The sequence below is a fragment of the Phocoena sinus genome, chromosome 16 (assembly GCF_008692025.1).
Source record: "Phocoena sinus isolate mPhoSin1 chromosome 16, mPhoSin1.pri, whole genome shotgun sequence".
In the NCBI taxonomy this organism is placed as follows: Eukaryota; Metazoa; Chordata; class Mammalia; order Artiodactyla; family Phocoenidae; genus Phocoena; species Phocoena sinus.
The window spans coordinates 31,232,183-31,258,060 of NC_045778.1; the positions used below are offsets into that span (position 1 = coordinate 31,232,183).

Below are 25,878 nucleotides of genomic sequence, written 5' to 3' on the forward strand. Positions count from 1 at the left end.
GCTGGCTAACAGTGCAAAGAAGCAAAAGGACCTGGATGGTTGATAACTTTATTGAATCATAGGATCACCTCAAGGCAGGATGAGTTGGGTTTCTGTTACTTGCACACTAAAGCTTCCTAAATGAATGTTAGTGGATAGAGAAAAAGATAATGAGTGAGGACACTCAAGGCAGCCCTGCTTCCCCAGCCTGGGGACAGAATTATCCTACTATCCAGCTCTGGGTCGGTCACTGGTCCATCTGGTGAACCTCTGGTCACGTCTATCGAGGGCTCCAGAAAGGCTTTGCTGTGAGGTGCGCTGTGGAAGTAGAGCATCTTTATATGCTTTTATAAAATAAGAAAGTGGAATTCAGGGATATTGACAAGTAGAAAGATATTTGGAGCTGATCTGTGCACATCTGTTTTTGTGGTTCACACGTTTCCAGATTTTGATTTGACTTTTATGCATTCACAGAACAAGAACCTAGGCTTGAAACAATGAACTCAAGCACCTATTTTTACTTTATTTTCATGTTGATGCTAGCTGCTTCCAGAACTGTCCCCAATGAGCCCAGACACACTGCAGGGCCATCAGCTTAAAAAATCATGTTATGATGCTGGCCTGGGTCACTGCTGAGTGAGCAGATGAAGCTAGGTGAATCTAGGGGTGTCTGTGACACTGAAAGAATCACAAATCTTTACCCAAACTTCCTCCTGTTAGCAATGTTTTCTGCCTGCCCCAGGGGATTTTTGAAGGACAGAACAGTTTCCCTGCCCCTGCTGAGAGGGTACCACACCTAAATTGTCACAAAGCTCCTAGTCGACCTTAATTTCTAACCCCTTAAATTAAAATCTAGATTATTTCATGGTCTTTACAACACCAGAACTACTTTTCTTTTTCAAAGTTGGTAGATTGATGTTTTTGTTTTTAATCCCTGAGTTTGTAAATTTTCCTGTGTCTACTTTTTCTTCTGGTCTAATGACTGCTTTTTAATGAGTTCAGCCTGTGCCTTCTTGGACAAATGGGGAGTGTGAAGAGTGTGTTAATTAGCTATCAGATCTAGCCTGGTTTTTGAAGTCCAGGGCTTTGGAATGCTACAAAAGTATAAATATAATCATGGCTTTTTGTATTTGGTAATTATACCACAGCTGAAGCCTCAGGGAGCCTTCTACCCCAGGATTCTGCTACCGGTGATCCCTGAATGGCTCTGTCATTAATGGTCAGTCTCCGGGGACCCAAACTCAAGAGAAATGGCTTCCTGTTTTGTTCTAAGTGGGCTTTTTCCCCTGCAACCTTTCTCCCTGTTGACCAAATATCCTGTTTCAGGATGGATAGAATAAGCCTTTTCCCCCTCCCCTTCACCGGGTAAGAAGGTATTAAGCAGGAGTGAGAAAGGCCCTCTGGGGGTAAATTGTCTTCTTATGACTACACCCACATTGTACCAAATTATAGCAAATATTTTCAGGCCTTCAAATCAAATACCCACTCCTGCAAGAAGGCTGCATGATCACTCAGACTGATTCCTCTCCCCTCCAATTTAGAAACATCCTCTCTTTCACAGCACTTCCCCTGTATACTTCCATGGTGGCCTTGGGCCAGGCTCTGGGTTCCCAGAGATGGAGCAAAGGAACTCACAATCTGGTGAAGGAGAGATCTCTTAAATGGCCCATAAATTTACAAGGAGCTTGGAGTCTGGGTGGGAGGTCAGGAAGGTGACAGGGAACGCTTTGGACTTTGTACACCAGGAGGCGGTGCCAGGTGAACTCAGGGGCCAAACTGCAGTCAGACAGCTACCTCTGACCAGCGGGTGTGGCAGCCCTGTTTTGCTATTTCACTGCACACTGCCTTGTGACTGATCAGTTGTCCCAGTGTTACTTTAAGTGTTATATTGTGAATCAGGTCTTCCTGTCTCTGAAAAGGTGTTCTCTCAACTGCCTACTTTTATAGAACAATGTGGACACTTAAATATGAGGAGTAACTGAATGAGTGGAAGAACCATGTGGGTCAAACTAGACCCCGACTTCAGAATCTGTAAAGTCAGGCAACATCCCAGTAGCCAGCCATCTCCACTCACCACGCTCTGCCCAATGGCCACCATTTTGGGGTGAAAGAGGATGTGGGATGGGGGTCAGAGGCTGACAATTCTGAATTTGTTGCTAAAGTGTGTCGGTCCTAAAGGTTCCCCCTCCCTATGCCAAAAGACCGTGAAAAAGTAACTGCTCAAAAACTCGCTGAGGACTGAAAGGGGACTGTCCTCGGCTACAGGGCTTCCCAGCAGGGCAGTCGAGAGCCTCCTTTTGCTCCAGAAGGCGCCCCTGACAATGAATCAGGAGCCTAGCGTCACCACTCGTGAAGGACTGAAAGCAGCTGGAGCTGTGAGAACCAGGGACCGCAAGCGAACGGGTCCCGAAAGCCGCATAGAGTTGGACGCGCGCTCCCAGCTGGCGACAGCGCCACAGCCGGGCTGGCACTGAGCCACGGGGTGGGGTGGGGGGTGGGGGAACTGGGCGGGTCACGTGGGAGTGGCGCGCGGGGCGACGCAGGCGCGAACCTGCGCAGGCGCTGGGGCCACCCCTGGGACCCCTGGGGCCGGGGAGTGTTCCATCCGCCAGCCACCGTGCGTCGGGCGCGAGAGGAGGCGGGCTGCAGGGGAGCGCGAGCAGTAAGTGCGGCGCGCAGGGCTCTGCGGGGCACGTGACGTCCGCGAAGGCAGGTGAGGAAACTGAGGCAGGGAGGGGCGAATGATGCAGGTCGGGGCGCGCGCGCGGGTTGGCCGGATGCGGGGCTGGTTAGGTCAGCCCCACGATCAGCTTCGGAGCCCGCGGGAAGCTGCTTCAGAGCCGGCAGGGCGCGGCCACACCTGCGGGTCTCGAGGCGGCCCCCACCTCCCTCGGAGGACGACACCCCTCCCGCCCCTGAGCCCCGCGCTCCGCGGAAAAACCCAGCGTTTGCGGTCAGAAAACCCGGGGCCGGGACCCTGCGCTGATCTGACCGGCCGAGAAACCCTTCTCTTCCCCGCCCCCAGGCTTTGAGAGAGGCTGATGGCACCGGCTTGCCTGGATTGTTGGGACAAAGAACTGAGAAAGGGGCTTTGTCCTGGCGCGTCTGTTATGCGGGGCCGAGCCCGGGATGGGCCTGCGGGGTTGCCTGTGGGTGGCGGGCCGACCAGCTGGCGATGGGCGATGTGCGGGTGGAGGCCAAGAGCCTGGTCGCCCTGGGCTCTGTGCCTGCTTAGGGTCCTGTGTTTTATGGCGCGGCGATTTCTCGCGTTTTTCATCATCTCAGAGGCACCTGTTTTGCCTCCCTTACCCAAAGGTTACAACCCCTGCCAACTTTTTTTGAAAAGACCTCAGCCGTACGTTTTAAAACACTGTGCTGAAGTCTGGGAGTGAAAAGACAAGGCACTGATGATCGGACAGTCTCTCCTCGAGGTTGTTGCAGGGATCGGAGCTGAAGCATTTGGAGAAGATGTTTAAGACCTAGCCTGGCCAGGGCCGTGGGGAGGCAGCACCCCCGGCGGGGCCAGAAGCCGGCTTGGGGTCCAGTCCCAGCTGACTCTGGGCCTCTTTTCCTTACCAACACGAGGCTCTTTCCACAACCCAATTCTCTAACCCTGTGTAGCTTTTATTTATTTATTTATTTTAATGTATTTTCCTTTGAACTTGTCAGATGGTTAAAAACAGAAAATAATTACTTGGGATTTATTTAGCAAAGCATTGTCCGGGAGCCAGCTTGTATATAGGCTCTGATGCTTCTGCTCCAGCCCAGTCCTGGAGATCAGAAACCCTGTCTCCTTGGAACATACCGGGTCATCAGAAACCCTCCATCTCATGTACAAACAACATTTTAGGGGCAATCATTGACTAATCTAGAAATGAGTAAGAATTACACCTCACATTATGTCACTCTTAGTAAGGTAGCTTACAAAGCACCACGTATACATTTAATCCTTTGATTCTTACAACTCTGTGGAAGATTACATTTTGTAATTTGGGAATCATTCCTGTTTTACTGATACAAAAGCAGTGCCTTGTCCAGGTGCTTACAGCTTGTAGGAATTTGAATTAGGTTTGAGCTATTCTTGGTGTGGCCATTCCTGTATTGCTGTTCTTTATAAGGGCATGCCATTTATTTGACATCTTATGCGTTGTTCCTGTGGGGTATGAAGACATTTCTTATTTTGTCTTATCTGCTTCTGTCACTTAAATGGTGCTTGGAAAGTTTGGTGAGGACTGGAATTCTGAGGCTCGAAGCCCCAGGCTCTATTAGTATCCCAGAAATAAGGCAGCTCTCCTGCCAGCTGGGTACTTGCCTTTTTGTGAAGTGTTGAGTAGAGACACTCCAAACCTCCTTCTGCTGAGGCGTGTGTGGCAAGAACTGTCTGGAGACACTGTGTGGGAGCCAGCCCACCCCTGAGCTCAGTGGCCTCTGACACAGGGAGATTACAACTGGGCAGGGCTGTTTGCCTTCTCTGGTGCTGGCAGGCTGCAGAAGGGCAGCATGGAGTATGCATTGTGGGGTGGCAGTTAGACCACAGGGGCCTGAGAAAAGCCAGGGTTCCCTCCAGATCCAGAACTTCCGCCCAAGAGGCAGGCCTGCAGTGACACAGCTGAAGAAGTTGTTCAGTGTTTTGTGTCTGTTCTGCTTCAAATCTCCTGCCCTCATAGGAGAATGAGTGAATCTGAGCCCTGCAAAGAAGAGAAAGATGATGCTGCCTTACAGTTTGTTCCTCATTGCTCGTATATAGTCTTCCCAACAACCCTTCAAAGTGCCCTGGGTTTTTTTTGTTTTTGTTTTCGTTTTTGTTTTTGCGGTACGCGGGCCTCTCACTGTTGTGGCCTCGCCCGTTGCCCGTTGCAGAGCACAGGCTCCGGACGCGCAGGCTCAGCGGCCATGGCTCACGGGCCCAGCCGCTCCGCGGCATGTGGGATCTTCCCGGACCGGGGCACGAACCCGCGTCCCCTGCATCGTCAGGTGGACCCTCAATCACTGCGCCACCAGGGAAGCCCAAAGTGCCCTGTTTTTAAGAAGACACTGAGGTTCAGAGGGACGACGTGACCTCTCATAATCGAAGAGTGAGAACCCAGGATTTTTGTCCTGAATCTCAGTTTCTTTTGTGGTATCTCCCTTGCTTTCCACCCACACTCATGTCACTGAGCCCAGACAGGAGGCTGTACAAGCAAGGGGCAGAACAGCCAGGTGTTTTGCGTGGGGCTCTGTAGCCGCAGGGTAGCTGATCAGAGGAAAAGTCCTCTTCCAGCCCCCATATTCCTCACACTGGCAGTGACTCAATGTTTCCCAGTCCTCTTGTTCTACATTCAGCATCTGATCAGAACTTTCTGAATCTGGCATTTAAGAGCTAAGCAGTCACGCCAAGGAGCAAAGTAGGAAGTCAGAGACCGAGGCAAGTAGGTGAGAGCTCCTTGCAACTGGCTAGTTCCGTGGTGCTTGACAACAAGGGTGGGTGGGAGCGTATGTCCTACTGCTCGTGGGGCCCTGGGTGCCCGTGTCACCAGGCTGCTAAAATGGCCATTTTCAAGCCTGTCTATACAGAATTGACAGGACCTTGTTACTGTGGGGAGGAGAGGTATGGAGTGGCTTCTCAGCTGAGAATGGGCAACGTGACCCTTAAAACATTTGGCTTTGAATTATAAACTGCTCACAAAGTACTGGGCTTGGGAAAGATTAGTGCTCTCTCTAGCCACCCGATTTCCCAGACTCTGTCCAGGAGCAGTTTTGCTTTCAGCCTTCTTCAGGCCAGTGAGCAGACGTGAAGGCCTGCAGGCCCTCTTCCTGGGCTCTGATCCCACACTGTTTCAGCCTATGCAGGAGTGTCCAACGCAGGATAGATAGCTATGGACTGGGAGTTGGGAGACCTGAGTCCCGGCACAGCCACTAACCAGTCCTCCCCGCAAGTGACCTGGGACTAGCTGGTCCCATCTCTGGGCCTTAGTTTTTTCTTTTGCTCAGTGAAGGAGGGGCTGAACTAGAGCTCTGAAGGAACAGAGGAGAGCAAAGAAAAGAAGATGAAGCATCCTTTCCAGCCTTGTTCACTGAGGGCTTGAGACAAGGAAGCCCATGTACACTCCTAGTTTCTTTTGTCTCCCTCAGGACCCCTTTCTTCCTTCTGCCCTGTGTCTGCCTCAAGCCAGCTCATTCTGAGGAGGGAGGATTCCCTGGTTCGGGCTTGGCTGGGCAGGTGTACCCTTAATGTTTGGAATATGATGCTGTCTCTACTTGTTTCCGGCATGAATTAACCCACCCAGGGCTGATACTTTGTTTTAGTAAGACTTTATCAGTTCCTGCCCAGAGGCAGCTCCTTGAACAGGTAGAATGAGGCCTGGGGAAGCAGAGGGTGAGACTGTACACACCCAGCAGGAGAGCAGTAGTGGCAGGTGTCCCCGTGGCTTTCTGGATGTCAGAACCCTGGAGTTGCAATCGTGCAGTACTTCAGAGTCTTTGGATGTCAGAACCGAGATGCACTTGTAGATTTTCTAGTTCCCTCCTCTGTACAGATGAGGAGATCCAGGCCCAGAGTGTCTTCATAGCTTGTGTCAGATCACCCTGCCGATGAGCAGGGGAGGTAGGACCCAACCTAAGGTCACCTAAGCCCCAGGCTTGAGTGTTTCTTTAAGGTCAAACCAGCTGCAGATTAGTTCCAGCTCTGCCTCACTGCGGAGTTTAAGGAGTAAAATTCAGATCATTTCATTCAGAGATTTAATGCCTACTAGTTGCCAAGATTTGTGTTAAATGCTGAATTTGCAGGAATGAATAAGACAACAGCCCCTGCCCTCAGATTGCTCCACCATATTGTGTAGACAGACATGTAAATAACTAAATTCACTAAGTCCATCTGCTTGTGCATTGTGCAAAGGTATGTGTGTGTTTGCACATACATGCCTGCTATCTAACCAGAGGTGAGGGAGCAGTCAGTTGTCGGGGCTTTCAGGAAAGGCTCCGGAGAGAAAGTGTTACATGTGCTTGGGCCTTTCCCTAGTTGGCATGGGCGGGGAGGGCATTCTGGGTAACGGAAACAACACGAGCAACAGTGCAGAGGCCTAACAAAACATGTTATAGTCCTTACACATTGAGTGATCTGATGAGGGTGCTGAAGTGGCCAGGGGTGAGGCCGGAAAGGTGGCCTGAAGCTGAGCTGTCAGGGGCCCTGGCGGCGTGCTGGGAGGTTTGTAGCTAGTGAGGGTCTGAAAGCAAGGGAAGCACGTGATCAGGCCGGGGAGTGTGACAGTCGCTCTGGCTACAGCACGGAGGCTAGGCTGAAGAGGACCCGGCTGGAGCCAGCCAAGCTCAGTTCTGTAGTTACTGAGATAGGCCAGGTACAGAGTAATAGGGGCTTTGCTGTGGACAGCAGCAGTGAGGCTGAGAAGAGGATGGGTAGCGAACCCATGTCGTAGGATGGTCAGAACTTCCTGACTGATTTCATGTGGGCAATGAGGGAGAACAGAGAGTAAAATGCAACTTGCAGTCTCTGGCTTGAGGAGTTGGCTCCATGCTTGTGTCATTCACTGAGCTAGGTAAAAAGAACTCCGGAAGAGAAACTGACTCAGCTTTGGTCATGATGCAACAGAGATAACCTATAGAACCCCCAAGTGGAAACTTTTGAGTCCGGAGCAGCACTTGGAACCTGGAAGTCACTACCAAGGTGGTGAGTGAAGTGCTGGCTGTAGGTGAGGTCACTGAGGCAGGGAGTGTGGATTGAGAGGAGTCTTGAAGTGGCAGGAAAAGAAGGGAAGGCAGAGGGAGGTAAAGAATAGACAGCAGGTAAGGGGCCCCAGTGGTGTGGGGTGGAGGACAGGGCAAGGGAGCAGGCTGCCCAAGTGTTACCAAGTCCAAACTCAATACTGCTTGCTACATGACATGCCAGTAAATCGGGAGAGGAGGTGTTGGGGCAAGGAATAGCGACTTTATTTGGAAAGCCAGCAGACCGAGATGATGATGGACTCATGTCCCAAAGAACCATCTTACCCGAGTTAGAATTCAGGCTGCTTTTATACTGAAAGGGGAGGCGGGTGGCTGGTGGTTGCATACTTCTTGGTGCAGGAACCCTTTGTCCTTGCAGCTGTCCATGTAGGTCTCCTCACAGTGTTGCTATAAACCTCCAACAAGACAATTGTTATTTTTAGTTCTGCTACTTTTTAAAGGTCAAAGCTTCAAGAATGGGCTATCATGTATATTTCAGGCTCTAGGAAACATCCTTTTTCGAAGGTGCAGAGGCTGCAGAGCACAAGGGTTAGAGCTAAAGGAACAGATCCACTATGGTGTCAGGCTTGCTTGTCTGTTACACAAGCGGCCAGGGGGAGAGGGACATCTTCCTTTGATTTCAGTTAGTGTGACCCCTGGGCTGCATTAAGGGCCACATTAAGGGCTTCACTTCATTAGCCTGCCCGGGGAAGCAGAGAGGGAGTCTGTTGGCGCTTGATACGTTATAATCTGCGTGACTGCAAATGACTCAACATTTGCTCCAAGTTTTGAAGGGCTAGGGGATCTTGGCAGCTGTCCATATTGATGTTTTCTGGAGATTGTCCGCAGCTGAAGGAGCCCCAGGGTTTCTGGGTGGCCTGGTCCTGCCAATGGAGTGAGCTTAGGGCCATAGGCGGGACTCCAGAGCCCCACCTCCAGCCCTCTCCTGCTGCCTGCTCCCCGTGGGTCAGCAGAAGCCAGCGTGTGCGCACTGCGGATGGTGAGTGCCTGGTGCCCGACGTTGGGGATGAGGGACCATGTGTGGGGGAGGGGAGGTGCCTTGTGAAGCTCTGGGCAGCGGGGAAGAAACACTCTGGAAATTGAAATGGGGATGGGGTGCGGTAGAGTTGTGATGAGGAGCCGAGAATGTGCAGGCTCCAAAGTGAGCTGTTTTTGATAGAATCCCACGATGTCACTGGGTGCTTTAGAAGCTTTGCCATTCACCCCATCCAACCTCCTCATTTTGGAGTTGAGGAAAATGAGGCTGAGGGAGGGATCAAGCCAGCTGGGCCTAGGGAGCCCAGCCGGGTCTCCTGCCCCGAGGCGCTTATCCCAGACCAGCGCTGCCACTCTGAGCCAGCCCAGCTGTTGCTTGTTTGTGGTCTTATCAGGCTTCACGTTCTTCTGTGGGAGAGACCTGATCAGATAAGTGCTGCAGTGGGGAACCGAATACTATGGCTGTGTCAGGTGGCGGCTGGCTCTTCTGTAAACAGCCTTGCTATTATCTTTCAGAGAAACTGACCCTTTCCTTAACAGAAGGGGATAGAGAGGGGAGGAAAGAGAAGGGACATCTGACACACGGTCCATATCCTTTAGAGTAAACATGGTTTGGCTGGGAATGGGAATTGCTTTGCATCTCAGGGGGGCTTGGCTGAGAGGCCGGATCTATACACTCTCTAGGTGTTTCCGGAAGTCAGTTTTCACTGCTTCCCACTGGCAGAAGAGGCAGCTGCCAGAGGCCCGCTGGGAGTGTATGTTCATGGAGAGGCCAGCCTCTCACCTCTGGCGCTGATAATGTTCTCACATCTCAGTGCTGCGGGGCCTTAGGTCCTGGGCCAAGCTCCCCAGAGGGGTGACTCTGTGCTTATGCTTTCCGGATCACAGCTGGAGGCGGGGGCTGGGGTGCTAAACAATGCTCCTGGGGCTTTTGAAGCCCACATCTTGTGCTCTGGCTTGGGAACTTGAGGTAGGGTGTCAGGCGCCTTTGGGACGTTCACCCCCGCCAGTCCGCTGTTTCCCAGGCTTATTGAGCCCAAGCCTGGCCTAGCTGCTCCATCCTGCTCTCTGAATCCTATGCCTGCTTCAAAGCCATTTCCTTCTGGGTTCTTCTACGGCTGCCCAGACCAGATGTAACTGGTTCTCACCGCTGCACTGCCTTAGCCCCGTGTTCATACCTTTCCACTTGAATTTCTGTTATCTGTGTACTCGGCCTGTATCTCCTTGAGGACTGTTTATCATTTAGTTTTATGTCATCCCAAACTGCCATTTATTAAACAGGTCAGTGCTGAATAAATGTTTGGAAATAAATGTTGAGTCTGTTTGAGTCTGATTCCCTTGTGCTCGCGAGCAAACAGGCTTGATTGATGGCTGTTGATGGGACAGTGGGGAGCCGGAGCCTGTTTGCCTCCAGAAACAGCCAGTGGTGTGTTAGAAGGGTGTGGAGCTGACTGGAAGGGTCCCTGGACTTCCTGCAACGCTCTGATGTGTCCCAGGAATTGAAGTGAGTCCTTTTGGAGGGTAGGTGTAAGCTGGCCTTCGCGAACTGATGCAGAAATGTTAGCAAATCTGTGATCAGGGACCGTGCCGTGTGGGCCTTACTCATATACACATGTCAGCAGTCCAGGGAGGTTTTGGAAGTGCGTCAAGGTACAGAAATTGTTTCAGGCTCTGGGGAATCTCCTGTTTACAGCAGGTAGGTGAGAGCTGTGGTTTTCCTCCTGATGGTTCTGTGAACTATAATGCAGTGTAATGTGTAACTTTGACACATAAAAGAACTGGAAGCCGGCCTGTGGAACGTTCTTTCCTGCTTTGCCCAAGTGCTTCGGTCCTCCATAAGTCATCATTTTCATCACTCAATCCTACTGAATTCATTTTAGCACACATTTATGGAGAGCCCGCTGTGGACCACAAACAGGCCCTGTGCTGGGCACGGGGGAGCTCAGAGATAAACTGAGGAAGCGTTAGAAGAGAGAAAACTTGAAAACAGGTCCACATCAGAAGGATCGTGTGATTTGGACACAGGTGGGGGTGAATATCCCCTCTTGGGGGACGGGGGTAGGCAGAGCATCCAAGAAGACCCCTGGAAGAGGCGTCTGAGTCATGCAGGACAGAGCGAATGAAGAAGGACACTCCGGGCAGAGGCGTGGAGTTGTGCCCTGGTGTTTGACTCTCGTTGTCTCTGTGGCTGCCCTCACACAATGAGCTGAGGAAACAGAAGCCGGCCCTTGAGGAAGGCCCAGCTCTCCAAGGCCAGCCTGCGCTCATGGCTGTACTTTGTTCTGTGGCTTATGGCCAACCAACCACAAAACCTGAATTCTTGGTTCCAAGACAATGCTTCTGAAACTTTTATGTGCCTGTGAATTGCCTGCCGTGTCTGATGAATGCAGGTTATGACTTTTTAGTTCTGAGGTAAGGCTGGAAATTCTGCAGTTCTCCACGATGCCAAGGCTGCCAGCACACGAGAGCACATTTTGAGGTTATAAGAAACTCTTCTCTCCCAGCTCACCTCCTCCCCCAACACACACAATCCCCTTCTTTTTCCTGTCCCCTAGTGTACAGATGCCAAATTCCTCTTTCTTAAAGGCTATTTTCATTTGGTCATTCCCAGTACACACTCCACATCCCCTGTCTGAAAGTTCCCTTTTATTTCTGAACTCAAGTCTGAACTTCCCGGGCTGGCCTAAACACTAGTCTGGCCTACCCTTTTCTTCCCAAAGTTATCACCACCAAGTTACTCCCAACCCTACCTCATGGCAGTGGATCCCTCACAGCCCCCTCCCTTGGCAGTGACATGCGGATTTCTGGGCCTTTACTTAATCCTTTGGAGAGGTCCTCTCCTGAGTCAAGTCCTGCAGGGGAGAATTAAGCCTTTGGTTAGGTGGGATGAGGTCAGGTGGGCCACACACACACACATACACGTAGACACACACCTCAGGTCGGTACCCAGTGATCCGAGCACATAGAGTCGTGCAGGTACTTGGGGAGGAAGGCTCCGGCGTAAGTCAGATCCTAGGATGGCGAGAGGGCCAGATGGAAAGATAGGTATTGTAAGTGGTTGTCGAGAAACAAAGCCTGGGTGGGGTACTTACTGCGGTTACAGGGGTGGGCTGCTTCCAGGAGCTCCCACTCAGAAGCACAAGGCTTCCCAACTAGAGGAAGCCTTGGCGAGGCCCCCAAGCATGAGCTGAAAGGAGGCCAGATGCTATAGGACCTGCCTGGACCTCCATTTCAACTACAGAGCCCCCTGCCCAGTGCAGACTGTCTGTTGCCCAGTCCTCTGAAGCAGACACCCCAGCACCGTGCTCTTTCTTACATTTTGCCTTCTCTCTTAGTCTCTCTACCTGTTCACTGGACAGGCATCTGTATAATTCTGTTCACAGGGGAAAAATGTCAGACTAATAGTGGCCATCTCTATTAAACTGTATAATTTAATAGGTGGTAGATGTTGAGAGGATATTTGCTTTCTTGTCAGCTGTGGTTTTATGTGTTGCTTCTTTTTTGGTGTTTTGTTTTGTTTTCACCGTGAGCCTGTTTTATTTGTATAATGAGTAGAAAATAAAGGTATTCTCAGTTGGAGAAATGTACTGGGATTGCCTGCCTACTTCGAGTGAGGCCCTGCTGGGCACTGTCTGGGGGCTGGATGAATAGGACCTGGGCTCTGTGTCTGAGGGATTCACAGCGAGGAGGAAGGGTAGGGTTACAACAGGGTGGTTGGTCTCTAAGTGATCTAATCACACAGAGAGGCTGCTGCCTCCCCAGGGAGGTGGGAGCTGCCACTCCTGGACTGTGAAGGAAGAGAGCAGACATTGATGAGGAGGGCAGTGACACAGCCTGGAGGAGCGCCATCAAGCTGGGAGGACACAGCCTTGAGCAAGGGAGAGGGAGCGGCAAGAGAGGCTGTCGCCTCTGTCGTGGCTGCTGACCCACACTAGTGAGCTCCCTGGGGCAGGAACCTCCACATGTCTGTTGTATTCCCAGGCTCCTGTAGCGGCAGGTGGGCAGGGGCTCAGTTAGCAGCCCTTGTCCAGTCCCATCTCTGACACTGCTGCTTCTCCTCCCTTTGCCTCTGGCCCCCTGATTGGCTGCCCAGCCAGAGCCTTGTTGTCCGGGAGATCAGATTCCGGCTGCCCTGTGGGAGCAGTAACGTCGTCTTCCTTTCTCTCAATCCCCAGAAATGTCTTTCCTCCAGGATCCAAGTTTCTTCACCATGGGAATGTGGTCCATTGGTGCGGGGGCCCTAGGGGCTGCTGCCTTGGCACTGCTCCTGGCCAACACAGACGTATTTCTGCCCAAGCCCCAGAAAGCCACGCTGGAGTATCTGGAGGATATAGACCTGAAAACACTGGAGAAGGGTAAGCAGTGACTCCACTGGTGTCAGTACTTTTCCAAGATGCTGGGATGCAGGCTTACTTAGTTTTTTTCTCTCTGAAGTAGTTCTTTTTTTTTTTTTTTTTTTTTTTAATTGAAAAGGCAATATAACATTAGGAAAAATTTAGTAACACTTTAAGAATTACTGATAGGGCTTCCCTGGTGGCGCAGTGGTTGAGGGTCCGCCTGCCGATGCAGGGGACGCGGGTTCATGCCCCGGTCTGGGAGGATCCCACGTGCCGCGGAGCGGCTGGGCCCGTGAGCCATGGCCGCTGAGCCTGCGCGTCCGGAGCCTGTCCTCCGCGACGGGAGAGGCCACAGCAGTGAGAGGCCCGCGTAACGCATAAAAAAAAAAAAAAAAAAAAAAAAAAAAAAGAATTACTGATAATTCCATTACCCTAACACAATAATCTTTTTTATTTTCACACATATTTTTCCAGGTGTACACGTAATAATATATAGTTATGATCTTGGTGTACTTGTATATTGATCTTTTACATTTTAGCTTTTTCTTTTTTTTTTAAGAGATAAAATCTATTTCTTTTTTTTTTTAAACATCTTTATTGGAGTATAGCTGCTTTACAATGGTGTGTTAGTTTCTGCTGTATAACAAAGTGAATCAGCTATACGTACACATATATCCCCATATCCCCTCCCTCTTGCGTCTCCCTCCCACCCTCCCTATCCCACCCCTCTAGGTGGTCACAAAGCACCGAGCTGATCTCCCTGTGCTATGTGGCTGCTTCCCACTAGCTATCTGTTTTACATTTGGTAGTGTATATATGTCCATGCCACTCTCTCACTTCGTCCCAGCTTACCCTTCCCCGTCCCCGTGTCCTCAGCCATTCTCTACATCTGCATCTTTGTTCCTGTCCTGCCGCTAGGTTTTTCAGAACCATTTTTTTTAGATTCCATATATATGTGTTAGCATGTGGTATTTTTCTCTTTTTGACTTGCTTCACTCTGTATGACAGACTCTAGGTCCATCTACCTCACTACAAATAACTCAGTTTCGTTTCTTTTTATGGCTGAGTATTAGTTTTTTCTTATCAAAAGCATTTTTCATTTTCTCATGTTGTCTCTCTAAATATAATGATAATCGTTCCATAATATTTAGTAAAATTGTACCACTGTTTACTCAGCCAAACCTTCCAGAGTGTGTTCTGAGGAATTCCAGGCTCCTGGATCTTCAAAGACAGGAGCTCCTGAGTCCAATAAATTTGAGAAACACTATGTCCAATTGCACATTCCTGGTTCTCAGCACAGGGGTTTGCTTACTGAAATGAGGTGCCGGGATCGTTACTGGTACAGGCATGGGCAGCCTCGCCTGTGGTGCAGCTATAGCACCCGAGGAAGCACAGGGCCACACCTTTAGAATGGACCTGCCTGTCTGCCTCTTCCTGGGGAGCCAGCTGGTGTCCCTGCTGGACGGCTGAGAGCCGCACGTGGTGACTCTGCTGCCTCTCTGTGCTCTCGGCGTTGGATCTGAAGCCCAGGGGATTTTGGTCATGCCGATAGTGTGGGTGCAGTGGGCATGAGAGTTTGGTGCAACTTGGGGCTCACTGACTGGGAGGTCTCCAGGTTGGCCCCTCAAAGGGAGGCCATGGCGTCTGTTCAGTAAGTGAGGAAGCTTGTCAAGGGAAGGCAGGAACTGTGACTGCAGATTTATAATGTAGGTCACCTCAGTAAGGGACTAAGAAGCCCTGCAGAGAGAGTCCTATTTAGCTATGTTCGACCCAGCGTTTCCCAGTGTCATTTGATTTTGATCCCGTCCCACCTTCTTTTTTTCCTATGTAACATCCCACAGGGACATGGATTCCTCTGAGAAATGCTAAAATAATAAGGGATAGTACTTATTGAGCCCTCACTGACTCTGTTACCTGGAGAGCACTTTTATATCCATCTTTTAATACTCCCTGTGGCCCAAAGTGGAGCTGCTAGGCATCTGCATTTACAAATGGGGAAATGGAGGTTCAGGGCGGAGATATAGCCTGCCCCGGGTCACACCTAGATGCGGACTCAGTGTGACTGTAGCCGGGCTTGAGCTACACTACCCTGCTACCCAAAGAGTTTCCTTGTTGGACATCTTCTACCCTCTCCTATGGATAATGGTGCAGTTAACATATTTAGGTTAAATTGCTTTTTGTTTTTAATTTCTTTTGACCTAATTTCTTTGAATACTTTTTTAAGAATTGGGGTTTTCTTGGCCAAAGTGCAAGATCTCGTTCAAGTTTTGGCCATGTATCTGCCCTAAAGGATTGTTACAAGTTACATTGAGACAGCAAAGGAATATGCTATTTTTCCAGAAATGTTCCAGTTTGGGATGTTCAAGTTCACAACTAGATTTTTACGGGGGTGGGGCCTTCTGGTTACACAGTAGGACCCTTACACTGGATTCATTTTCCTTGGAAAGATGAATATTCCCTATCTGTGTTTCCTGTTTGCTTTTTCCCACATGTGAAATAGTTTTGCAGGTCCTCTGTTTGGCCGGGTGCTGTGAGGTGCTTAGAGGTTGGGGCCAGGCTGAGAGGAAATGATACTGAATTCCCTTTTCTTCTCCTCAGAACCAGTGACTTTTAAAGCAAAGGCGCTCTGGGAAAATAATGGAGCTGTGATTATGGCTGTGCGGAGGCCAGGCTGTTTCCTCTGTCGAGAGGTGAGTGCATTTGAGGATCTGTTCAGAGGAAGGGATCGTAGCAAGGGGGGACCGGGGCATTTCCAGCCAGGACCAACAGTGGCCCATTATGTTATTTACTCTAGGTTTGTTTTGTTTTGTTTTTTGCCTAATTCTCTGCTTCTGTTCATTTAACAGCTCACCATATCCTAGGGTTAGCAACATATTTGACTTTTCTTGGGCATTCCAAGGCCTTTCACTCTTGTAGTATCTGTGTCCTGGACCTGCAGGGCCAATTGCATGTCCCTAGTTCTCAGCACAGGGGTTTGCTTACTGAAATGAGGTGCCTGGATCGTTACTGGTACAGGCATGGGCAGCCTCGCCTGTGGTGCAGCTACAGCACCCGGGGGAGCACAGGGCCACATCTTTAGAATGGACCTGCCTGTCTGCCTCTTCCTGGGGATCCCGCTGGTGTCCCTGATGGATAGCTGAGAGCCGCACGTGGTGACTCTGCTGCCTCTCTGTGCTCTCGGCGTTGGATCTGAAGCCCAGGGGATTTTGGTCATGCCGATAGTGTGGATGCAGTGGGCATGAGAGTTTGGTGCAATTTGGGGCTCACTGACTGGGAGGTCTCCAGGTTGGCCCCTCAAAGGGAGGCCATCGCGTCTGTTCAGTAAGTGAGGAAGCTTGTCAAGGGGAGGCAGGGTCCAGCCTTGTCACTTTACACATAGGTAAACTGAGGATACGAGTGGTTTGTTGACCTATCCATGGTCATACAGTCAGTGACAGAAGACCCAGGTCCCGAGGTTCACGGCTTTGCCTGGGGGAGAACTGGGAACGACAGTACTCCAGCTCTTGAGAAAACTTTGCTTTTCAGGTCATGGCCTTGGTCCTGTCCGAGTTGCCATCCTCCTTCCCCTGGTTGTCCTGACTTATCCTGAGGCATTTCCTTTCAGCCTTGCAGAGCCCTCCCCTGCTTGTGTGGTTGGGCTGGCTGAGAATCTGCCTGCATTGCATGGTGCACTATCGTTCTATACATTCAGGGCACTTTCCGTCGGTACCTCATTGGTTCCCCACTGCATCCCTGGAAAATACAGCTTGTTGTTGTCATTCTCATTTTACAGAGGAGGAAACTGAGGTACAGAGGTAGTGACAATGTCATACTGCTGTAGGGGGTGTGTTAATTTCCTATTGCTGCTGTAACACGTGATCACATACTCAGTGGCTTTAAATAACACTGATTCATTTTCTTACAGTTCTAAAGGTCAGCATTCTGAAATGGCTCACTGAGCTAAAATAAAGGTATCAGTAGGGCTGTAATTCTTCTGGAGGCTCCAGGGGATAAATAATTTCTGCGTCTTCTCCAGCCTCTAGAGGCCATCTGCGTTCCTTGGCTTGTGCCCCCTTCCTCCATTTTTAAAGCCAGCAATAGCTGGCCAAGTCTTTCTTACATTGTGTCACTATGACACTGACCGTTCTGCTTTCCTCTCCCACATTTAAGGACCTTAGTGATTCCACATTGGGACCACCCAGATAAAACAGGATAATCTCCTTTAAGATCACCTGCTTAGCAATCTAAATTTCATCTGCTGCCTTAATTCCCCCTTCCCGTGTAACAAAACATATTCACGGGTTCTTGGGATTAGGATGTGGACATCCATCCTTAGGAGGTACTATTCTGCCTACCACAGGGGGTGACATTTAAACTCAGGGCTTTTGAGTCCAATCTCTGATGCCTCCAAATACCAACATGGAAGCCTGTTGTGACTTGATTTCTCAAGGCCAGCTAAACCCCAAGGTTCCAGGAGCACCTGTGCGGCGAGCCGCTTCTGACCAGCAGAATGACGAATCACCACACGCTAGATTCTTCTCGCATCACACTTTATTGGAGTACAGCTTGGTTTCGGGCGGATGGAAGGAAGACCCCGTACGCTCGAGCCTGTCTGCTTATATAAGGGCTTAAGGACTCGTGTAAGTCCCTGATTCGTCCGTATGGTTATCGCATTTCGCAAGCCGGACTTTGGATAGGCCACTGCTTCAAAACCTGATTAGCATATTAGGTGCATACGCCCTAGCGGCATACTTAGTGCATGCGTAATGGCTATCCGGCCGCGCCCTACATCTCCCCCTTTCTTCTTTTCGACCATTGCAGCGGACATTGACCTGTACCAGTGCTCATACCGGGGTATGTACACGGTGTACCGGTAGTTTCCGCTTGCATTCGCAGACACCCTCCTGCGTGCAATGCTCGCAATCGAACTGCAGGGTGCAAGGGCTGTCTTCACGTGGCATGGGCTCCTCATGGAGGTGCAATGGTAACGAGACCTCTCCGTGCAGAGGCAGCCCCTAGGGCTGATCCCCTATAGAGGTGCAATGGCGGCAAGGCCCCTCTGTGCAAGGGCGATCATATGTTTTTTAGGGTGGAGAGCCAGGCTGCGGGGGACTCGCCTTCACTGATGGCCACAAGCGCCTGAGTGAGCATTATCCTATCTCGCCGGGTTCGAATGCGAATACGACAGACCAACCAGAGACACAACACTATCCCAAACAAACAGCAGGCTGCGAACAGTCCCACATCCACCCATTCCTTAAAAAAGGAAAATGCTCTAGCTAACCATGCGGTAAATTCTCCAAGAGTCACTGGATCCACTCTGGTTGCATTCAGCTGCAGGATATTCAACTTCTGCTTAAATATCCCCTGGCAGCCTCTGCAAGATCCTTAAGTATTTTATAATCCACCATCTCATAATATCTTTGACGCGTGGCTGGGTCTTCAAACACCGGAAAAGCTGTGGGTACCTGAGACCAGACTTCTCTGGGTATGAATGTACACTTTGGCGGTTTCCGAACCGCAGCGCCAGGGGGGGCGCTAGCAATAAAAGCGGAAGTCTGAGTACATGTTAAAGCTTTTGATTTAGCAGAAGCACAAAATGGCGGACGAGCACCCGCAGAGGCACAAAATGGCGGACGAGCACATGGGGAACTGCCATATCGTCCTCTTTCATATTCGGCAGCTGCTTCTTCCAGATCCGCCTCCTCCTTGGGATTCAACTCATCTTGAGACAAATAAAGCGCTTTAAATTCATCTAAAAGTGGATACAATCCTGGCGTTGCATCCGATTTTTCTATTTGTTTTTCTTTCCTTTTCCTAGGATTCTTAGGCCTATCTACCGTAGTCCCTATATTTTCACTTTCTGACGCACTATCTTGATGTATGCTAAGAGCTTTACGGCCCATCTGTACAATATCTTCGCATTTCCCTTCTCTTAAGCATGAATGTATCATTCTCCATAACGGAAACGTGCCTCAAGAGAGCTCCCCCATTTTGTGACGATCAGCCAAGTCCTTCCCCAGTTTTTCCCAAGATGGAACAGTCAGGCTTCCAGACACCGCAAACCATGGGGCGGCACCATCAATATCCTGCAACAGTTTACTAATAGTTTTATGTGAAATCTTAAGTCCTCGATCGTTCAGAAGGGCTTGGATGGGCTCATGGAATCCAACGGTTGGTTCCGCGGATGAACTATTCCCCATAGTTCACTCTCATATATGAACAACTTGCTAAAGCGGGAAGATCTCTGACCTATCTAATGGCCAGGGGAGACACACTCGGTCGGGCTGATGGCACCGTAGCCACACGCAGACAAAAAGTGCGACAGCTACGAAGAGAACGAAAGCGAAAATAAAAATCTCGGGCTCTATTGCAGCAAAAACATACCTAAACTGGACTACTTAACGGCGGTTCACTCCGTGTGTCGAGTTCTGAATCGGTCCTCCATGCGGGGCGCGCAGATTCCCGGGTTTCGGCACCACTTGCGGCGAGCCGCTTCTGACCAGCAGAATGACGAATCACCACACGCTAGATTCTTCTCGCATCACACTTTATTGGAGTACAGCTTGGTTTCGGGCGGATGGAAGGAAGACCCCGTACGCTCGAGCCTGTCTGCTTATATAAGGGCTTAAGGACTCGTGTAAGTCCCTGATTCGTCCGTATGGTTATCGCATTTCGCAAGCCGGACTTTGGATAGGCCACTGCTTCAAAACCTGATTAGCATATTAGGTGCATACGCCCTAGCGGCATACTTAGTGCATGCGTAATGGCTATCCGGCCGTGCCCTACACACCTGCTCTAATTACAACCTGTTTTTCTGGGCTCTGGTCCGTACCCTGGTAGAGCATTTTATGGAAACTTATGTTTCTAAAAGGATGGTTGGATGGCAGGCAAAGTTACTTTGAGGGGGGAGGCATGTGACTCAGTTTCCACTTCACACTTTTTCTGAGTAAAGCCCAGGGAAAGTGAGTAAAACCTTTCCTCTTACACACAGGTGCTCTTTGACCACATCAGACCTGTAGTCCTCTCTGCTCTTGGGCAGAGTCTGCCACTCACTGAACCTCTTGACAAATGCATTGTAATGAACTCTGCTTCATTAGCTATCCTTTTGTTGTTGTTCCAGAAAATACATGAAAAATTAAATGCAGTTGCCACCATATAGCAAATGTATTGGAGGCAAGTAGGCTGCTTCTGACAGGATTTCCTGCTGCTTCTTTCATTCTGACACCAAATGTGAAAAAGTAGTTTGTTCTTAACATCGAAGCTCTACCCTGATGTGTGAGTTTCATCTTTTCATCTAGCCCGCAGTTCCTGAGAATCAGGGATGTCCATACTTCCCAGCTCAGCTGCGGTCTCCCCATTGTCCACCTTCACCTGGAATCTTTCCTCCTGGTACCTAGTACCTTCTGCATATCCAGCCATGTGCTAGGCACTGAGGGATACAAGAAATGGAAGGCAGTTTCTGACTCTGAGACACATTTGGGAACTTAAGGGACAAAGCTCAACTTAGTGGAACCCAGTGGACTCAGTACAGAAAAAGTCGCCAAGCAGGAAAGATTAGATATACACAGAGAATCAGGCCTTTACTCCAGGCTGCGCTAGCCAGGGAGAACTTTTTAGAACAGGGATCCTTTTCTAGAGGGTAGGATTTGAGCTGGAGAAAGAAGGAAGGTTATTGCAATGAGAGGGGGCCAGCTGAGCAGAGGTGTGGAGGCAGCTATTCACATGGCCTGCATGGAGATCGACTGCTAGGCCCTTGTGCTAGTTTGCTCTAGTGCAGTGGAGGGGCTGGGAGATTAGGAGAGAAGCACTGTGGCTAGGAGTGGAGGACTGAGTTTGGGTGCAAGCAAGCCCTTAGTTATCGGATGCTCCCCAGGCCATGGTTAGGACACCCATAACAGGAGACTAGCCTCTCCTTCCCTCCATGGACAGGACAGGAACCTGGGCTGAGGAGGAGACCTGACACTCTATCCTGAGGCCTCGTGCCCAGCTGGGACAGTCTTTTGCTGGTCTACACAGGCCTTAATTGTTCTTGGCATTTTGTTGCCTTTGTTCTTCTGCATTCGGTGCCAGCCACGCTCTGGGCCTGTAGGAAAGAGGGTGCTGGTTGGCTGCAGAGCCCCGAGAGTTCATGCCCCTGACCTTTCCTGTCTTCTGCAGGAGGCTGCAGACCTGTCCTCCCTGAAGCCCAAGTTGGACGAGCTGGGCATCCCCCTCTACGCAGTGGTAAAGGAGCACGTCAAGACTGAAGTGAAGGACTTCCAGCCTTATTTCAAAGGAGAAATCTTCCTGGATGAAAAGGTACGTGTGCTGTGAGCCTGTCGGACACAGACTGCTGGGGATTGCGCTTGTGCGTGGAGAGTTCGGTGGCCCAAAGCATGTCTGGACAGGAGTTGGAGTCGGCCTCCCTTTCAGCTGCCCCTAGCCCTCTGAGCAGAGCATGAGTGAAAAAAACTTAAGAGCTGGCCTTCAGTTATTACTTGAGCCCTTCCTGACTTGTGATCCGGGAATGGGAGCCTTGGAAATAGCTGAAAGCTCCACCGGTTTCCCTGCGCTGCAGGGGTTTGCCCAGCATAAGCCCCTGTCCCTTAATTCATTGCAGCCATAGTTCTTTCCCCTCTACTAACCTCTGCAGAATGTAGGACTGTTGTCACTCTGTCAGGCCCAAGAACCCTGTACGTCCATAGCAAGAGATTAGAGTCAGGGTGGCAGGCCGCAGGGTTCTCTTTAGCTCGGGCAGTTGAGAGCGCTCCTGGGTGGCAGCTGTGTGTCGGGTGGTGGAGGACAGGAACCAGCAGCCTTTGGGTCTTTGTCTGAAAACAGATGCCCTGCTGGGAACTTTCCTCCCTGGGGAAGGCAGGCATATGGGCTACTCATATGGGGTCTGTCTTCCTCGCTCCTACAGAAGAAGTTCTATGGTCCGGAAAGGCGGAAGATGATGTTCATGGGATTTGTCCGTCTGGGTGTCTGGTACAACTTCTTCCGGGCCCGGAGTGGAGGCTTTTCTGGAAACCTGGAAGGCGAGGGCTTCATCCTTGGGGGAGTTTTTGTGGTGGGACCAGGAAAGCAGGTAAATTGCTAGCGTGTTCACTCGTGGGTCTGTGAGCATGAGACCCCGATGTGTCGGGTGGGAGGGTGGCTTTCCCTGCTCGGAGTCTCCCAGCCTTCCTTCCAGAAAGCCAGGGAGCATGAGGAAGGGGAAGGGAGGGAAATGATCGTTTATTGCACGCCTGCTCTCTTGGCACCTCACACACGACCCCCTCCCTCGTCACAGTAACATCGCGACATAGTCTGAGTCTTGCAGGTAAATAACTTGTGAGGGGGCAAGTGACTGCACCAAGGAGGACGGCTCCTCAGTGGCACTTCAGGACCCTGGACCCGGGTTTCCTGATGTCAAGTTCTGTTTTCTACACTAGAACAAAAGCAGAGTCTTTGTTCTGTGAAGAATTTACTCCCTTGCAGTGTTCCCTGTCATCGAGGATAGACAGTAGAGAAAAGTGAAGAGGAGAGAAGGAATGGAAAGAGACCTCGTTGGGGGAGCAGCAGGGAGCTGTGCTGGGTGGTGCTTTCCCTGTGGGGGTCCTGGTGGCCTGGCTGTCTCTGGAGGGGCAGCAGACTTCTCTGCACACTCTATTTCAGGCCCTGGCTGTGGGGATCCAGAGTCAGCACGGGGGCTTAAGGGAAGGTGTGGAGAGATGAGGTCTCTGTGGGCTCAGGAGGCGGGTAGGTGGATGCTCCACGGCAGACTCACGGCAGTGCCAGCAGAGGCCGGGTGGGCTCAGAGAAAGGACAGGGTACAGTGAGTGCAGGCTCAAGGCCTGGCAGGAAGACCCAGTGGTCTGATTTCTAGGCTCGTCTCACCAACTTCGGGCATGACATTAACATTTGAGCTTGTCTGTAAAAAGACAGGGTTGGAATTCCCTGGTGGTCCAGTGGTTAGGGCTCGATGCTTCCACTGCAGGGGGCACGGGTTCAATCCCTGGTCAGGGAACTAAGATCCCAAAAGCCACATGGTGCGGCCAAAAAGAAAAAAGAAGACAGGGTTGGTCTGCATGGTGGAACTCACCACTGACGTTGATAACTGCATACTTTCCCCAGTTGGGGAGGAAAGCTAGTGGGACTAGAATGCCTTCAATTTTAAGCTGTATTTCGAATCTCTTCCTTTTAAACCTTGGTATCTGCAGTTGCTTGTCTGTGTGAGAATCTAGCATGAATTGGTATCTGATATAACATAAACCTGTTTGCTAACTTTCTGGTAATGTATCAAAATGTCTTAGTGATAACGGCTGCCAGTGAGTACCTGCCTTGTGCCAGGTGCTCATATACGTGATCTCCTGTCTTCTCTGCAACCAGTCTGGGATGGTCGGTATTTTTATTCCTATCTACATGTAAGGAAGTGGGCCTATGAAATAACTCAGCCAAAGATATGGGGCCAGTATGTGGTGCAAAGGGAATGAAACTCAGGAACTCCGATCTGTCCTGCTCCAGAGACCCTGCCCTTCCCTTGCCCATAGCCCCACTTTGGAGGTGGTTCCCAAAGACCCCTTCCAGGTACCCTTGCACTTGGGCAGGCCACTTCCTCAGGATCCCTCAGCCTCTTCCCACTCCGGGCCCCTGGGATTCCTTCCCCTTCCTATCTCTGCCTTTCCTCAGCCCCCAGGGAAGGGCTTGGCTCACCTGCCAGCCTCCTCTTGCCTGGCAGTGACTCACCTGGTGCTCACGGGCTGCCCAAGCCTGGCTGGCTCGCTCCTGGGGTGTTGTTTGACTTTGCTGGTGCTCCCCGGAGCTCCTGTCTTCCTCCTTCCTGGTGGAAGGCTGACCAGGCTGGCCTGGCCTCAGGGCTTACCTCCGTGTTTCTTCAGAGCAGAGTTTTTGCAGTCCCACTGTGCCAGGTGCCACTCAGTAGGGATTTCCTTTGTCATAATAATCTTTAAAGCATACTTAACTTTAAAGAAGCAGTGTGTTTTCAACATAGGAAATTTGAAAACAGAGAAGGTGGGGAGAGCCATTCTATAAGCTCAGCTACCAGGGACAACCTCTTAGGACAGAGCTGAGCTGACAGGCCTTTTGTTTACCAGGGACAACCTCTTAGGACAGAGCTGAGCTGACAGGCCTTTTGTGTTTTTTTAGAAAACGGTACCTCACTAAACTAGATGTTCTTTTTTCATTTAACAGTGTGTCATGAACATTTCCCCATGTCATCATATGTTCTTCCTCAGTGTTTTTAACGTCTGCAAACCGCGCTAATGAGCGAGTGAATGTACTTTCCTGATCTGCTTCTCTGTAGTCACCACAGTGTGGTGGCACTTTTCTTTTTAAAAGTCTTTATAAATAATGGTACAAAGAACATGTTTATAAATGTTTATTTTTTAAATTCAATTTGAGTTTAATTTGTCACCTATCAAAGAACCCTTTAACAAGGATTCCTTGATGCTGATCTCAAACACATTTTATCTTTTTTACAACTTTAGGGTATTTTGGGGTGTAGTATGTCTTAGTGCATTTTGCTTCATGGTATCAGAAGTGAGTAGCCTCCAGTTTCGTAGGAAAACTAAAGATAGCGTCTCCCTTTTCAGGTGTTCACTTAGTGCCTGTCAAGGTCTGACCTCTGAGCTCTACTTCCACAACTCCAGGCTTTTCTGTGCAAGCTCATTCTGTTCTTTCTGCCTGGAGTGTTCTTTTACGTGCATCTCTACCTGTAGACGTGCTCTATCACCTGTGAAGCCTCCTGACTTCCGGCTCCCAAAGTGCTGCTCGTACAGTCCAAATACTGCGGAGGAGCCTCCCCTGATCTACCTTCCCCAAAAGACTGAACTCTTCGAGGGCAGAGCCGGGACCAATTCGGATCTCTGTTCCTTGCTGCCCAAGCAAGGGCCTTGATGGACAGCTGGCGCTCAGTGTCTGTCTCATGAATGAATGACTCAGAGTGAGGACTGATGTACCCTCTTGTTTCCTTTCAGGGCATTCTTCTGGAGCACCGAGAAAAAGAATTTGGAGACAAAGTAAACCTAGTTTCTGTTCTGGAAGCTGCTAAGAAGATCATCAAACCACAGACTTCAGCCTCAGAGAAGAAATGATGGTGTGAAACTGCCCAGCTCAGGGATAACTAGGGCTCTCACCCGTGTTCATGGGATGTGTTGTGTTTCCACTGCTGTCCCTAAGGAGTTAGAAACCCATTTATGCCATATTCTCAGTATAGACAATTAACATATTTTAATATTGTACTCTGTTTAGGCCTAATAAGGCAAGATAACCCCCAAACAAGACTGATAAAAATCTAAAAAGCGAATTAATAAGGCTTATTTCAGCTAAAACCTGGAAAATCAGAGGCTTAAAGTTGACTGCTACACCTCATTACAAACATATATGGTGTTTGAGTGCTGTTATTTGAAATGATTTTCATTTTCGTGTCTTTAAAAATCTAAGAAAAGTTGGTGATTGACTTGAAGATTAACGGTATAAGGTTCTGGCTTGTGTTTTCAATGAATGATTCATGTTAGTGATTTTGCTGTCTTTCCTAGAGGAAAGACTTGGCATTTAAAATTGGTAGCTGTTTTCCTGTTGATGGTTTTCTAGCCTAATCTGGTGACTGAGGAGGAAAAAGGACAGAGAAGATGAAATGTAACTTAGTTCACTGGTTTGTTATGATTTATTATATTATGTTGAAGTAATACTCGTATAAAAGAACTATGTGCTTTGGATGGCTCGATAAAGGTAAACTATAAAGTGAAATCTATTTTTTCATTGTCTTCCATTCTAATCTTGGAGATTTGATTTTCTAGAAGAGATGATCAGTAAAATTAGGCTCTAATAAAATCAGGCATCAGAAATTGCCCATATGTACAAATGTTTCTGACAAAACTAACAATAAAAATATTTACCGTAATAA

The 25,878-nt window shown here is 49.8% G+C and overlaps 1 protein-coding gene across 3 annotated transcripts; it reads left to right on the forward strand.

Annotated features, from left to right (window-relative positions):
• Positions 1-2,495: 2,495 nt before the first annotated feature.
• PRXL2A (peroxiredoxin like 2A) lies at positions 2,496-25,878 on the forward strand. Of its 3 annotated transcripts, none has more exons than XM_032608410.1 (6): positions 2,496-2,692; positions 12,866-13,028; positions 15,609-15,700; positions 21,150-21,290; positions 21,895-22,059; positions 24,950-25,878. In XM_032608410.1, the coding sequence occupies exons 2-6, from the start codon at positions 12,884-12,886 to the stop codon at positions 25,064-25,066; spliced, it is 660 nt and encodes a 219-aa protein (XP_032464301.1). In that variant the 5' UTR covers positions 2,496-2,692; positions 12,866-12,883; the 3' UTR covers positions 25,067-25,878. The 3 variants fall into 3 exon arrangements, with proteins under 3 accessions (XP_032464301.1, XP_032464300.1, XP_032464299.1); XM_032608409.1 differs by having other exon boundaries at positions 2,514-2,692; positions 12,849-13,028; XM_032608408.1 differs by lacking the exon at positions 2,496-2,692 and adding an exon at positions 8,522-8,677 and having other exon boundaries at positions 12,849-13,028.

What these genes read in the sequence shown, in the direction of transcription:
- PRXL2A (XM_032608409.1), top strand. Translation starts at nt 12,851, where the DNA reads ATGTCTTTCCTCCAGGATCCAAGTTTCTTCACCATGGGAATGTGGTCC. An exon ending in CCTGAAAACACTGGAGAAGG is followed by an intron (nt 13,029 to 15,608) that starts GTAAGCAGTGAC and finishes TCTTCTCCTCAG; the next exon opens with AACCAGTGACTTTTAAAGCA. An exon ending in AAATCTTCCTGGATGAAAAG is followed by an intron (nt 21,291 to 21,894) that starts GTACGTGTGCTG and finishes TCGCTCCTACAG; the next exon opens with AAGAAGTTCTATGGTCCGGA.